Source organism: Anopheles stephensi, chromosome 2, assembly GCF_013141755.1.
Source record: "Anopheles stephensi strain Indian chromosome 2, UCI_ANSTEP_V1.0, whole genome shotgun sequence".
Classification (NCBI taxonomy): Eukaryota; Metazoa; Arthropoda; class Insecta; order Diptera; family Culicidae; genus Anopheles; species Anopheles stephensi.
The window spans coordinates 64,873,313-64,888,380 of record NC_050202.1 but is presented as its reverse complement, the minus strand read 5'-3'; the positions used below and the strand labels follow the sequence as shown (position 1 = coordinate 64,888,380).

General features: G+C 45.7%; 1 protein-coding gene across 1 annotated transcript in view; it reads left to right on the top strand.

Moving 5' to 3' along the window:
• Positions 1-201: 201 nt before the first annotated feature.
• The window catches only part of LOC118503580 (uncharacterized protein DDB_G0271670), a 55,326-nt gene continuing 40,459 nt past the window's right edge, over positions 202-15,068 (top strand). The window contains exons 1-2 of the mRNA XM_036037020.1: positions 202-818; positions 10,196-11,624. Coding sequence (XP_035892913.1) covers positions 10,584-11,624 — 1,041 coding nt within the window. The 5' untranslated portion in view covers positions 202-818; positions 10,196-10,583. The remainder of the gene's footprint in view (positions 819-10,195; positions 11,625-15,068) is intronic.

Genomic DNA, 15,068 nt, shown 5'->3' with positions numbered 1-15,068 from the left:
GAGCGCCAACATTAGCGCCAGCCTTCGTGATGATGATCATCGTCGTCATCAGCACTGCTGATGGCATCATCAAACCGTCAAGCGCAAGCTAACGGAGTAGTACGTGTTCCCGGCGGTTGGTTGGTTTGGTAGCACGGCCACAAACCCTGGACGGCGGATCGCGTACCTACCGGGCTTTCAGTTTTCCAGCTGTCGTTGGCCAGAGTGCACGTGCGCGCGTCCCGTCGAGAGTCCCGACACTTTTCTCGCATAATCAACGCTCGGATACCAGTGGACCGGAGTTTGCTTGCAACCTGGACAACGGGAAAATTCAAATTTCCTTCGGTTTTGCTGTTTTGTACCCAACACGGTTGTTTTTTTTTTCGGAGTTTGGTGTTTGAGTGATATTTTTCTGATCAAAGCACCCTTTGCGGTTGGCAATGTTAGTAAAGTGATTTCGTATCTAAAACATTCAGTTCAGTGAAATTATTTCCCCAACTTTGTCAACTATTTTTGCTATACGTGCTAAAATCGTGCTCAATAGCAATTGTTTCTTTCCGTGCTAATTGGTTAAACTGTGTGTTACAATCTGCTTGCAAAGTGTAGCCTGAAACCAAGACCGAACGGATACATAAGGTGCCTGCTTATCGTGTCTGCGTAACGTTTGTGCGTAATTGGCTAAGAAAATAACGTTCCAAAACAAAGTGTGGTGAAGAGAATTCTTGCTCAGTGATCATATTAAAAACCAGCAGCATAAAACGTTCAACCGAGAAATTGGCAGTTAAGATATATTGAGCAGAAAGGTGTGAAGAAAGTCTTACCAGTGAACAACATCAAAGGTAGGTTGGATGATGATGCATCATACCACTGATCGCTTGCAGAACAGTTTGTTAGCAATGTTCTTTGCCATATTTTACACGCAGTTGATTTGATTGTGGACAGGCAAGATTTATCGCAGCGAAGAATCTTAATTAATCACCCTCTAGTTGTGTCCCGTTGGTGGTGAGATTCGAGCAACAAACGATAAGGGCTAAAATCAATTGATAGCGTACTTAAAATTCGTTGGGCACGATAATGGACAAGCTCAAGAACAGTACCCAGGCAAGATCACGATAGTCGAACAATTATTAATTAAACTTCTTTTGCGTCCAGTGTATGCGTTTATGAACCGAGTATTGTAAAACCCTCAGCTATTGGGGCAACACATGTTCAGTTTTAGGTTGGACCATAAATCTGGTGTAAAAAACCGAAGCACACCAGCAAATCCGACTTTAGCTTTTCATCCCCCCCATTCAATGGCTAGTTGCTTTTCCTGTTCCGTTTTTCCACATGGCATTATTTTATTGCCCACCCACCGTACAGCCTTACCCTCTTCGATTCCTATCAGCTACTAGGTGGTCGTAAATGTTGATGCAGCGATCGTCTCACGATGATACTGCATCTCCATCGCGTGCTGAAGTTATAATTGTTCAATGGGGATTTTTTATTGTTCGCTATAAACGTCTACAAAAAAAAGGATGTCATCGGTCAATTACAAATTGTTCTTGGTGGTTTGCCGCACCGATCCTTATCAACGAGTAATGCAATTTCCTGATCAGCATGCAAAACATTACAAAATTAATTAAGCTCACCATTGTGCGCCATGCTTGCTGCAGGCTTGCATGATCAAAAGCATAAATTAATCCTCTCACATCAAAGAACCGGCCCTCGTTTAGCCTCAAGTAACCAGGCAATCTGAAACGATGAAACACATAAAATTGATGCTAAGAAAATCAGTAGAAAATCTCATTTCCCCATCACACTGTCTCCTGCTAGAACCCAGCAGCTAGGAGACGAACCCCAACACACCAGACACCACTTGCTCCGTCTTGTTTACTCTTTCAACCACATCGTCATCGTTGCTCGATATTCTGGTTGTATGTTGCTATTTTTCATCACATCATCAGTTTCCGAACCGACGGAACGATCGAAGCCGAGGCTCAATGCGCTGTGGCTCATTCGATGTAATGCGGCAGAAAATTGACTTCTTTAAGCGGGGCGTAGACCGGTGACAATGCGAGCAAATTGTTCCCAATGTGTCGAATCCGATACGCCGGGAGTCGATTGCATGTTAAGCAAGTCGAATTAGATCTAAAGCAACACTTGGGACATGATTCTAGCTGTCTGCATCACAAGAGACAGCGGAAGAGTTGTTCAGTCTGTTCGATCCAAACTGCTCTAAGAAAACGGTTTTCTTGAATGCATTTAGACTGTATTTTACGACAATTTATTCAACTACAAAAAAGTGTTTGCATTTTGTTTTGCATTTAAATATTATTTTCATACTATGAGCCAACAAACCAGCTCATTATTATGTAAAACACAGCTACGAAACATAAAACTTTATAGCGTTATGCATCGTGTTGTTTGTCTCTCAAAGTCTGGGAGTTATCAAATTTTAAGTCAATTAAAAAAACAAACGATCTTAGACATAATGGCACTTTCACTCGTTCACAAACTCGGAGACTCTATTAACAGACAGTGGGAGACTGATAAAACTGTAAAACGTTGAATAATTTATGTTTTTTTTTTGCGAGCGGACAACAAGCAATACAAGTTAGTTCGGCAAGCTTTTAACAAACAGAGCGCGAACTTGTTAATAAAGGCTGCAATATACTGCTTTGCATGCTGTAAGCTTTCACCACTTTTCGGAAGCCGTGCTCAATGATTTTTCCCCGTAAACCTGCTGTGGGTGAAATGGCAAGCCTTTAGCAACGCGTTCGCTGTTCGTCCTCGCTTTGCGTATGTAAAATTGGTCATATTGCAATAAAACCGACCATAAATGCCGTGGCTGATCGTAAACCGATTCCGAACGGTCCACCTATTCTTTCAAGGCGCTTGAAGTTCATCGCTCATTTACAAACTCTTAAATCGTTCCCCAAAAAGCGCCAGATCGCAGTGGAGTTTCGTTTCTTTATGGTTTCAAAAACGATGCTTAAATACCACCAGACCACCAGCACCACCTGGTCACTTCCACCAACCACCACCAGGTTGTTTAACAAGTTCTTGCCGAAATGGCTCTGCACGAAACCGACCAAGAGCCCACTTTGTTTACGAGCCTGTTAATCGATCGGCGGAAACTATTTTTGTCCGTGCGGTAGGTCGGTCCGCTGATCCGCTTCCCGTGGACGGTATGCATATTCAGCGATTAATGCTACTCGATATTTACACGATCGTTCGAACGATGTCAAATTTCGGTTTCGGGCAGCGATTGAGGTTAAGCTAAGCGTTACGCACCGGATTGAGAAGCTTACCATTTTTTTGGGTAATAAACAGTACAATAATAGCTACAATAAAAAAAAAATCGAGCATCCCCGAACAAGTTGCCCTGCTACCGGACATTATTGGAATTGTCCCCGATTTAGGTGAAAAGAAAGAAAAGCATTACGCGTGTGCCGGAATAGAAAAGAAACTTCAATGCCGGTGCAAGCGAGGAAAAACCTGCCTGTGCAAGTACTTGCCGAATAAATACCGCACTACTCTTTTCCTCGGTTCCTCCTACCACCCTCCTGTTTCCCCAACCACAGCCGAAAAATGTATCGATCGATCTACGATTTTCCGATTCCGAATCTGTGTTGGTTTCCCCTTTTTTTGCTTCCAAAGCAATATTTTTCGGCGTTCCGATTTTCCGCGCCACAGTTTCTAAGCTGACATCAATTGTTTCGATCCGGTCTGACATCTGACGTGCTGTGTGTGCGCGCACAACTATTGTTGCGGGCTCGATCAATGAAAGCAGATGACCGAATTATAATCCCATTGAAGAAATGACGCATATGCCGGCAGAAAAAAAAGCCAAGAAACATTGTGCGATTCGAGGGCAACCGTTCAGCAGCACCTTTGCCGGTCGCTTTGCCGAGCGTCAATGTTCAATTTTCGCATGATTTCATTCACACTTTACCGTGCACTAAAATTGGATAAACGAAAGAAGAAAAAAAAGCCCCAAATCCAGCCCAAAAAATATGACCGCATCCGCGAGAGCGTCATTTGCGCGATAATGCGAAAGTTTAGCCGGCATAGCCAGCCTGTGGTAGCATTGTGTGGCCATATTTTTCCTTTTCCCGCGATGTACCGCTAGTTTGTTTGGGTCGAGAATTAAAGCAAACGGTGTAATAGACGCGTCGGTCGGTCACGAATGCGTAAGAAGTAGGAAGACTGCTTTCTGGCATTATAGTTTGTGTTTTCTCAGACGAGCATCCACCGAGGGAAAAGAAAGAGAAGCAATTTGGCACTGTAAAAGGGAAAAAATGGCCTCAAAATGATGCCACAACTAAATAACACACAAACACACACATAATACAACCCCACCTCGAAAGAACATCGGGCTCGGTTACGGTGCATGAAGATTCGTCAATATTTGCCACCGTCGTTATTTTCGGCACATTTTCTTCTTGGTGAAAGCTGCAACGGGACTAATTGACGCTGACAAATTCTTCACGTACCAGTAATCGGCGCTGTATCGAGGGTGGGGACAACAAGATCAACCACCGCATGATCGGTTTATGAGCGCGAAAAAACCACAGAAGAACCCAGAAATTTGACCTCGTTTAGGTTTGCCAATTGGCACCGTCGAAAGGTGTAAAAACTTTATGCAAACATCGACCACACCCAAACAACAACAGTAACCCTTAAGCGATCGTAAATGAGACTTGCAAAAATGGGTATAATTTGATCGTTTTTTTCCCCTTTAATACCGGCTCTTGCCAAGCGCCCGGCCGAGAGATGTTAAAAGCTAATCAAATGGCCGCTTTTTTAAATGGTAAACAATTTAACGGCACACAACACCACATTGGCGTTGGCACGTGTTTTATGAATAATTTATCCGACTCTTTCTCGATTTATCTCCTCCGCTAAGATTACTTTAATCTTTTCGCTCGAGCTTTCAACCGGATAGAACCGGTAGCAATTAGGGAGCAGAAGGAACACAGTTCCCCCTCACGCACGCATATTCATCGTCTGCCAAAATAAATCACAAACACACGCGTGGGTTGATTACAATTTTAATAACTGTTTGCCAAACGGTTCCGATGAAAGTGGAATGGTTGCTTTAAGCTCACTTCATGGCACCTGCAGAATCAGTTTAATTAGTCCTATTTAAAGCACAAATCACTGACCTGACAAGTCATAAATCTTCCCCAATGCCCCTGTCGGGCTAGCCGATAAGGCAGCAAAGCAAATGGCGCAAAAATTAAAACTCGACAATAATGAGCAACGGTAGTAATTTTGATATTGCTTCTGTTTTACAATCATTTGTCGAAGCGGCGATACGCTGTCTAATACAACACTCCACTGTACGACCCACACCGGCAAACACCTTTTCGTCATGGGATTTGATAAATGCACAAACATTCGGATGCACCGTGAGCGTGGCAGCAAACAAAATTATTCCGTCCCCAGGAACGAGATTCTTGACAACGTTATTGTTTACCCTCTTTCAACTTGCCTCGGTGGCGTTTGTTTGCTTTTCCCTCGATCTAACGCTGGTCCAGCTTTGGAGCATTTTGGGCAAAAATGGATGCTGCCCCTACCGCTGAAGAGGTATCGCTTAGCGACTTACACACAGCGAGAAAGAAAGACAACTCCATTCATAGCATAATCCTAGCAAAATGTCAGGCCGAATGAAGATGTTGTTCTGCTGGTGGGGGAAAGTGGCGGTTAGGGCACAATCATGACAGCTAAATGAAAAGATAAAATAACCCTGGCCAGACCAGGTTGACTGGTTTACGATTGCACCTTGCGCTGGGCCTTATTAACATAAAGACAGGGATTGTTTTCCATTTTGTCAAGAGATAAGATCGTGGAGCCTGTAGCTGAGAGAGGGTGCTTTAGAGTTTGTTTATGTAGAACTCTTTATACTCACCCATCAAACAAATTCCGTTGAAAGGATTTGAATTTCCGATCTTATTATTTTACCCTTGATTGCAAAAAGATTATCAAATATATGCAAACATATTTTAAAGTGGTAAAGCTACAAAATCGGACAACCATAAGCGATTTTTATAACTTTTTTTGAAGCTTATTTCATCCCTTTCCTCATCAAATCTTCAGAGGGAATTAAATGTCATTCGCTGTGGAATAAAATCCATACAATACCTTACACCTCTACCACTATCTCGACGAATGTTTGATGGTTGTATGATTTATGCAAACCTCAATCAGCTCCCATGCTCATGCCTGCGAAGGCTCAACTACACCCACACAAACACAAACTTGCCGAAGAAATTTTCCCAGTCAGGCTCCCATAACAGACCCATCCAATGTTTGGTCCAACTTTCAGTTTTTGTTTCTGCCTTTTTTCGGTTTCTTACACCCCAAATTATGACGATCCGAGGCGAACGAACCACCCACTGCCATGGTTGTAATCATCATGATCATCATGATCATAAAATTTATCTCACCAACTCGATGATCTTGCACCCTGCACAGCATCCTCTCGCTATCCGCCTGTGAGAATGAAACTGAGGATAGGGGATGTGGATGTGTTGCACCGCGAAGAAAAACCGACTAAAAGTCTGCATTGATACACGGGAGAGGAAAAACTAATTTTCTCAACCGCTCCCCCCCTTCCAAACAACTAGACGCTAAACACCAAATGCCAGCAATGGCCCGCAACCATATTCGGCCGCAGCTAACTGCAAAACTTCGGAATTGGACTTCGAAAATCTTACCGAAAGCTGCTGCATGGAACGAGCAGCAGGAAGAGCGAAAACTCGCGATCTAATTGCGCTTCGCCCTCGCAATTGACCGTGAGTTTTTTTTTTTTTTTGTTTCTGCCTCGTTTTCCAACGGATGCCTCGCAGCTGAGAAACTATGCGATCGTGTCGGTAGCGCTGAGTTGTGAGCTCGATCCCACAGAAAGGCCGTCGACATTTGCTTCAATTTCAAATTGATCTCATATTTTACATCCTTATGTAAAAACGTACAGAATATGAACTATTTTAGAATAGCTGCCCATCTTCTTTGTGCTCATTTTAATCAGAGGGAAAACATATACATATCATCTTATGCATCCTACCATAAATTTAATTCTTATTAACTCGTCATGATCCACTGTAGAACCATTTTTCACCTCGTGCGACGTTTCCTGTTCCACCTACCAACCACATAGTAACAAGAACGCGTCGAAACCAAGCGCTAACGAGAAGCATGAAATGAATCGCCCGGCTCAAACCACTCGAGGGCCTAACATGATCACCAATCGATTACGGCACGCAATCTTGGGCTCGCATCGTTGGCGCCCATTTCCCAGCGCATTCGATGGTTTAAATCGATTCGGAAGAGCCAAATTTATGAGCTCAATCGTGCTGATGATCGCCGGAACGGGCCAACGAAGCGCACACATATTTTATGCTGCTCTTGACACCTGCTCTTCTAGCGTGGGCATGGTGCGAACAGGTTTCGCTTGATGTGGAAATTCTTGCATCAATTTGTTCGAACGCGTATTCCTGCCGACACCTTCACTGACGCTCGAATTTCCGCCTTTTGGAGCCGTTCGAATCTAAGAGAATGCTCTGGTAGATGATCACTGGTGTCGGTGTGTGGTGTTTACTGCCCCGTTTATTGCCATTCGATTTGATTTGAATTTTATTTTCAAATCTGGCAAAAGCACTCCAACGGTTGGGACGGTGGATTGGGAAATAGGATGCATGGGACGCCTTGATCATAAATAAAATGCTGTCGCTACTGCTACACTGTTAAATGGCTTGCAGGCTTGATACGCCCGTAAAATGCGTAACAGGAATCCATAAAACTGTCCATACAGCGCTGTAACATGAACGCAGTGCTACTAGGAACAACCAATTATCGAACGCATTATGGCCTCTTGACCTAGGTTTTTCACGCCAGCCAGCAAACGCTTACCATTCGCTTTTCACCGGAGCCATACTTCACACGAGCAGGTGCTTCAGATGGAATGAAAATCTTGCCAGCCCTGTTGAAGATGTAATTTATTACCCTTCGGGTGCAATAAGGGCACTGGAACTTGATGGCGTTCAAGAAAAGAAAATGTGGGTCAAAAATACCCTTTTCAGCCCTAATGTTACTTGACGTGAAGTATAAAGCGATTCAGATGCATTCAGTTGAATATTTCATGGAGAGCTTTTCTTGCACTCCCGGTTCAAGGTAAACAAATAGTAAACCACCCCAAACAGTTGGATAATTCCTAAAAGAAAAACACATCAACCATTTTTTTCTATCAACCGAGTGTGATCGCATACGCCCAAGCAAAGCCCAAGTTCAACGAACGGAAATAGAAAACCAATTCTGCACGCACCATCATCGTTTGCGAAAACAAACCAATGTGGAAGAAAAAACCAAGCACAAACACACACACACTAACTACCCTAGCCCTGCCATAAACAATCAACTGCGGCCTAATTAATACAACAAAAACGCCAGAAAATCTCACTGATTCACTGCAGCGTAATTACACATTTTGGGGTGTAGGCGGGTGTAACCCTCGAACCCAGTTCCTCGCTAATTAAAATGTCTACAACGTGTGAAAATGGGGCGTTTTCCGGTTGACCTACCGACCGATCTGTCGATCGTGTGATCTACAATTTTTCCGTCCGCACCGTCATTGGGAACATAACTTGAGGCTTTGTTTTGGGTTTTTTTTTTTCGCGTATATGACTGTTCCATTGAATAACTCGCTGGTTGCACATAATTAAGGGATAGAAATGTTGCCCATCCCGAGAAGGGTTGTTAACAAAAAAGAAACGAACGCAGCTCACCTCGAAAAGCTTATTGAAACGATCAGAGAAAGGTGCTCATTTGACTTGAAACCAGACTCATCTACCGAGAAGGCCAATGCCAAAGAGTTATAGCTGTTACTGACTAGTATAAAAAAACTGTACGAGCCCCAAAAAAACAAAACTCGATTCCACTTAACGCACAAGAGGGCACTCAGGCACGCGACAATTGCCAACGAACGGGAGGACGTTTGTATAAGCCGTGAGCACAAAAACCTTTCAACGAGTTGTGCTCGATTTACGCTTCTGGCGCCTTCTTATGGTTGCGAAAAATGCGATCAATTCGTTCCATCCCGAGCTAACCCGAGCCAAACGCCCGAAGCAAATGTAGCGAACGCGTGCCCACATATCAGGAACCGGCGCGACGATTGCGTTTCTGGGCGGCTCTTGAATGGCAGCTCCTTGGAGCCCCTGGGGTACAGGCAAAAGCGCAAAAAAAAACCCTCAACTCAAACAGCCGCCAGCATGACAAGTAAATTAAGCAACTAGAGTACGCAAATGGATCTCGATCTGGAATGGTGATTTCAACGACCTGGCAAAACCCGATCGTACTGGTTGGGGACGGCCGTGGTTACGCTTCAGCTAGACCGGTACACACCATATGCCGATGTGCGGAAGTAACGATTTGATTTGATGTGTTACTTACGCGACGAAACGGGGGAACGGATCGTCGGTGGCCGTAGGTATGACCTGGAAATTGCGTAGAAGATCCCGATTTAGGTCGTCGATCAGGTTGACTTGGTTCAGCGCGCTCACCGGTCGCTCAAAAATGTCACCCATGCAATTTCGGTGAGGTGACATCGCTTTCACTCACATTGTGTGTCAGTTTTACAATTAACTGTGCAAAGAATGGAAGGCTGAAAATTAAGCTGTCAATATAGCTAATGGGCTGAGTGAGATGCTTGGGAACATCGCTCGTTGTGAGATAGATTACGACGATAAGCAACGTTAAGCTGACCGCTTCGGACGATCAGCACAAGCCGATATGATCCATAAAATAGCCCAAATTAATGTCATTCTTCCTCCCACAAAGCCATTCCAACTGGTGAAAATTAAAACATAAAGCCCTCAGCCTCAGCTAAATTTCTCATTTCTTTCACTCATTATCTTATCGTAATGGCATCGATAAACGGTGCGTTTTGACGAGTGTCCAAACCCTTCGCCCGCAAGATGGACGGCAAAACGATAAGAATGGCAGTCGCGAAAGCAACAAAAAAAGAGCGTAACATCTTATCCTAAAGCGTGTCTACAAAATGTCTGTTTCTCGTCTTTTCACCCCTATTTATCTGTTTTGTTCCATTGCTCCTAATCTTGGCCGTGATCCACAAAATCTACAATGGCGTTTCTCATCGTCATCATCATCATCATATTTTTTAACAGCCCAGACTAACCTATAATTTTGTTCTCTATTTACCTTCGTACATTTGCAGAACCATCGGAACGCTCCCGCCGATCCTCACCGTGGAAATTGCATCGTCTCGGCTCTTCTACTGAAGGGCGGTAAAATCCGATTCCGAGATACGGAACCGTTTCATTATTCCACCCGCCCCAAAACGCTCTCGTGAGACAATGTGGAACTGCTAAGCCCGTGACTTTGTGCCCGCGAGTGTGTGTGTGTGTGTTGTGAGTGAGTGTCTAGCGCGTCACCTTTCAACTTTTGCTAAAACTGCACCTTCCCAAAACGTTTGCTCATTTCGCTTCGCAATCTGGCTGCAGCGAACATAATTACCGAGTCGTGAAAAGTGTCATTCCGTGGTTGCGCATCCACAATTTAGATCGGCATCTCGTGCAGACCCCCGTGCAGAGCCCTTTAGCGAAATGGTGACCTGTCAAAAGTGGATGGTGGTGCTGCTGAGCTTGCAGTTGCTAGTGGTGGGAACGCGAGCGATACCATCGCCCAGCAGCTCGAACTCGCCGAACCCCGCGGATGAGGAAGCGGCAAGCGTACAGCTCGACTCCGACACCGGGGACGATCGTGAGCTGAAGAGTGATGATGACGGGTACGATTTTCTGTCGATCGATCAACTGTTCCTCAACAATCCCCAGTATCGACAGCTGATCAGCGATCTGCAGGCCCATACCTTCGGTAGCAACTGGCGCCGGAAGCGTGACGTTGCCGAACACGAGCTTCCCGACGCGTTTCGCAGTGACGAGTCGCTAAGTTCACCGCGTGCATCCACCGTACCGACGACGACCACGACAACCTCCACATCGGCCGCCGTTTCGTCGAGCACCGCGGCTGAAGCACTCGTGACCGATGTAGCATCGACGCGAGACATCACATCGTCTTCGACCACTTCCGATCTACCGAAAGCGGCCGCCCTGACTAGCACACCCTCCAAGTCCAAGGAATCTCCCAAGGAAGTGACGAAACCTTCTACGGTCAGTTCAACCAGCGCGACTAGCAGTAGCAGCAGCAGTACCAGCACTACCACAACTACGACTACCTCAAGCACGGTCCGTGGAAGCTCTACCGTAGCCACCAGTGCCTCGTACGGCTCGTCCGGATCCACAGAAGCCCCAGCAGCTCGTAACGCTACCCTCGAGATGACTACGGCAGCCGCACCGATCCGTGCCAGCACACCGCGTCGTCTATCGCACAAAAACAGTTCAAACAAAAACAAGAACAAGCTTTCGGCGGCTGTCGCTGCTGCACAAGCTGCTGCCGCTGCTAGCAAACCCACCACAAATGCGTCCGTCGGACCGAGCACGGTCAACGTCAACAAGGTCAGTGTCAGCAGCAATGCCGTGGCGAGCAGCAGTAGCAACCAGATCCCGCAGCAAACTCCACCAGCTGTAGCGATTCCGGCACCAGAAAACGGAACTGCTGCCGGACCGGCCGGGAATAATAAAGATAAGGTGAGTCCACGATGAGATGGCGAGTTTTGCTCTTCCACCGACTTTCGCATTAACAAAAAACCAAATCGATTGCTCAACATTACGCTACCCATCAAAGAAAGGTCCGATGCGGTGGCCCACTGCTGTGTGTCTGTCGTGGAATGCGGTGTAATCGTCTAAGATTATAACCCAATTTTAAAACCATTTCTTAATCTCCAAGCGACCGAATATCGTAGAACTAAACGAAGACAAAAAGTTCCCAAATGAGGCTAGGTGATCTAGTGACCGAGAGTGGTGACTTTGTTGGACGTTCCCGCGCTCTAGAAATCGAAGCGACCTGTCGAAACGAGAACGTAGCAAAACAAAAAACCTGGTGACACGGCAGGTCGATCTGGAAACGGGACAAGTTGCAGTCGGTTCTCACACGGTACGAACGGTCCCAGGAAAGTTGTTGTTCTAGAATGTACTTCTGTCTTTACAAGAGGGCAAATTTAACCTCCAGCATGTCCTGTCGCAACATGTGGATACTGAAGTCTTAAGATGGTTCTAAAGTCATTCCGTTGCACACAGTACTAAAGTGCCTCATAAAATAGCGCATTTTTACTGCTCCGAGCAAATTATTACAACATTCTCCAACACTCAATTCCCGCACCGCGATCACTAGAACAGCTGAAAGCACTTACAACCGTCCTGCCGGTTTGCTATAAAGCGTCTAATTAATTGCAACATCGTCCGGGCGGTAAAATTTAGAACAAATCAGCTCATAACACCTCACCTACATATCGCATCAGTGCGCAGTCCATTCTCGTTGCAAAGTAGGTTGAACCTGTGCACTATGATGCCCGTGCCTTGGATGGTATTAAATTTATGGCCCCACACCGATTCATTCCGAATGAAAGTTGTACTTGGGAACGTCGGGCAACATTCTTCCGCAACCCGAACCCACGGGCCAGCAGCATGTTTTGTCGGTAAGTGCGTTTATTTTTGCAAAGCCCCCATTTAAGCCGGCAAACAAAAAAAACACCGACACACACACACACACCCAACCGGATAGTCTGGACGGCTTCACCTGGGATCTAAACTAGCTGCCTGTCAAGGGTGAAGATGAAGAGCGGAAAGTACTACAACGGGCTAACTGCAAACAACGTTTCGGTTCCGTCCGTGTACCGTACCCGTTGGAGCCAGCTTTCTACCGGTCGTACTTCCACCTCGTTAACTCTGCGTATCGAACGGTTCCTTAACGGTTTTTGTTCGAGCGAACGAATCACAGCGCCCAAAACCAAACGCGTGGCTCTCGCCCGACTCTTGGATCGTGGCAGGCTGTGGAAAGCTCTACCTCTAGAAGCTGTGGAAAACAACCTCTAGTTGTTGCATTAAGATAAAGCTAGCTATTTTGGACGCTCCACTGCTTGTCAAACGCTCTGATAGAACGTTTGGTGCACACAATTCCCCAACGGTCTAGATGCAGAGTGAATTAATCAAGCAGCTATCCCGGAAAGGCCAGCGAAACACTTCCTCGTGCAGAACAGCTCCATTACGGCACGAATATTGACCGGGGAACGTTGCAGCCCTAAAGAAAGTGCCGCCATCACGCGATGCAGTGATCCCTTGCGCGATACGCTAATTAATCGACCACCTTTAAGGGCGTCCCAATGCATGTTTCGATCGAAATGGGATAGATAAATCTTATGGCTTCAATCTGCGGTGCATGCGCACCACAGTGAACACATCAATCGCCATGATCTATTGAATCGTTATCGCCCAGGTCGTATCAGTGCGAGTGGGCTCCAAAGGACGTTAGTCGTGCGCAACTCACTGGGACACATTATACCGGCAGAAGAGAATGTCTTCCGCATCCTCCACAAAGTGCAGGAGTGCACCAGTCGAGCAGGGAAATGATGGTCGAGCGATAATGAGCCGTAGGCGTGTCTGGGTAGTTGAATCATGCAGGTACCGCTGACAGCGTCTGAGCGCGATCCCGCAATTGCTCCAGAACAAACGCCGGCTGTGCCCGAGTTCTTAACGGTGACGAGATTTACGAGGCGACTTTTGCTGCTCGCCAGCAATTTGTACACCGCACTCGCACAACGCTTGCGCAACTGCGGCACCGTTAGGTTGTGGTCATTGCTGGCAGTAGATTTGCTGGCGCGGGACGGACAGCAGCGATTCTGGGCAAGAAGCTGCGGTGATGAAAAATTTGTGTCACTACGTACAGCCGGAACCGGGGAAGGACGTCCACTACGCTAAAGGGTCTTTATGCAAAACGAGCTTGGCACATAACCGCAACCGTGGAATAATGCATTTATCCCTTTATCGCTGTGCCGTGCGCAACAGCAAAGAAGAACGTTTGATGGGCGGTTGAAAGAATGCGAACAGTTATCGGCTGTTGCTTCGGGCACGTCTGGTGTATGAAGCTCGCTGGGCTGGATCAACAACGAGCTCGTAGAATCATTAGAACTGGTAAGCAGGTGCGTCTCTAGGCAGAACATGACTTGAATGAAATATTCTGCATCTAAGTTTATAATACCTTTATATTTCATGCGAAACATAGGTCAAAGAATCGAATCCAAATTTCTACGGTCAGATTCAAGTTATATTTTCTTTGAACAATTTATCAAGCGTAAATCGACGATCGTGATCGTTAAAAGATCACCAAGCATTAACTCTGCTGGCTATCTCTATCATCTGACAGTAATAAGCTAAATAATCGTTTTCCTTTTGTGATTTTCTTAACAAAAGCCACGTTGCTACTGGAAATTAAGAAATTCTAGCTTCACAAAGACTTCCCGTTAGTGAGCGAATCCAGTGAACCCAAAGCCTTTTGGAGGTTATTATGTCCAGCAGGTCTTAATTTTGACATACCTACAAAACATCACTATTATATCCTCCTTTCCTTACTACTCGTCTAAGCCTTTAGCCTCTAGAAGTGGAAAATGTTTCTATACCGCTTGTCCTCTTACTGAAGTCTAATCAAAAGATCATCGTTTCTTATAAGCCTCATGTTGGGTTTCTTTTTCACTACCTTCAATTGGAATCACCTGCTTTCTGGCTAACCTTGCCAATTGGACCAGAATATTATCTCGCAAAACCGTGAATTTTCTGCCCAATTATCGCCCACTGACACCGACTCACAGTGGACAGCCGGAAAGTGATGTGTAAACAAACGAGCTTAATCTGCAATATCATCCGAGACAGGGGTTTTCCCCCACTTGGGAGGTATCGAGTAGTCCTACGTGAGGAAAACACGCATTTGCGAATCGGTTCGGCTGATGGTCTCTTCCGCAGGGAATTGAGAATAATTGACCAACAACTGGACGGCAGAATCATTCCCACTCCCGAACGGATTCAGACAGAATGAAGAATGACCCAACCCGAATCGTTGGGTGTCTGTGGTTGTGAGGTGATCACCTTCACAGCCTACGGTACCACCTAATTGGATAATGATCGGGTAGAGCCACCAGAGAA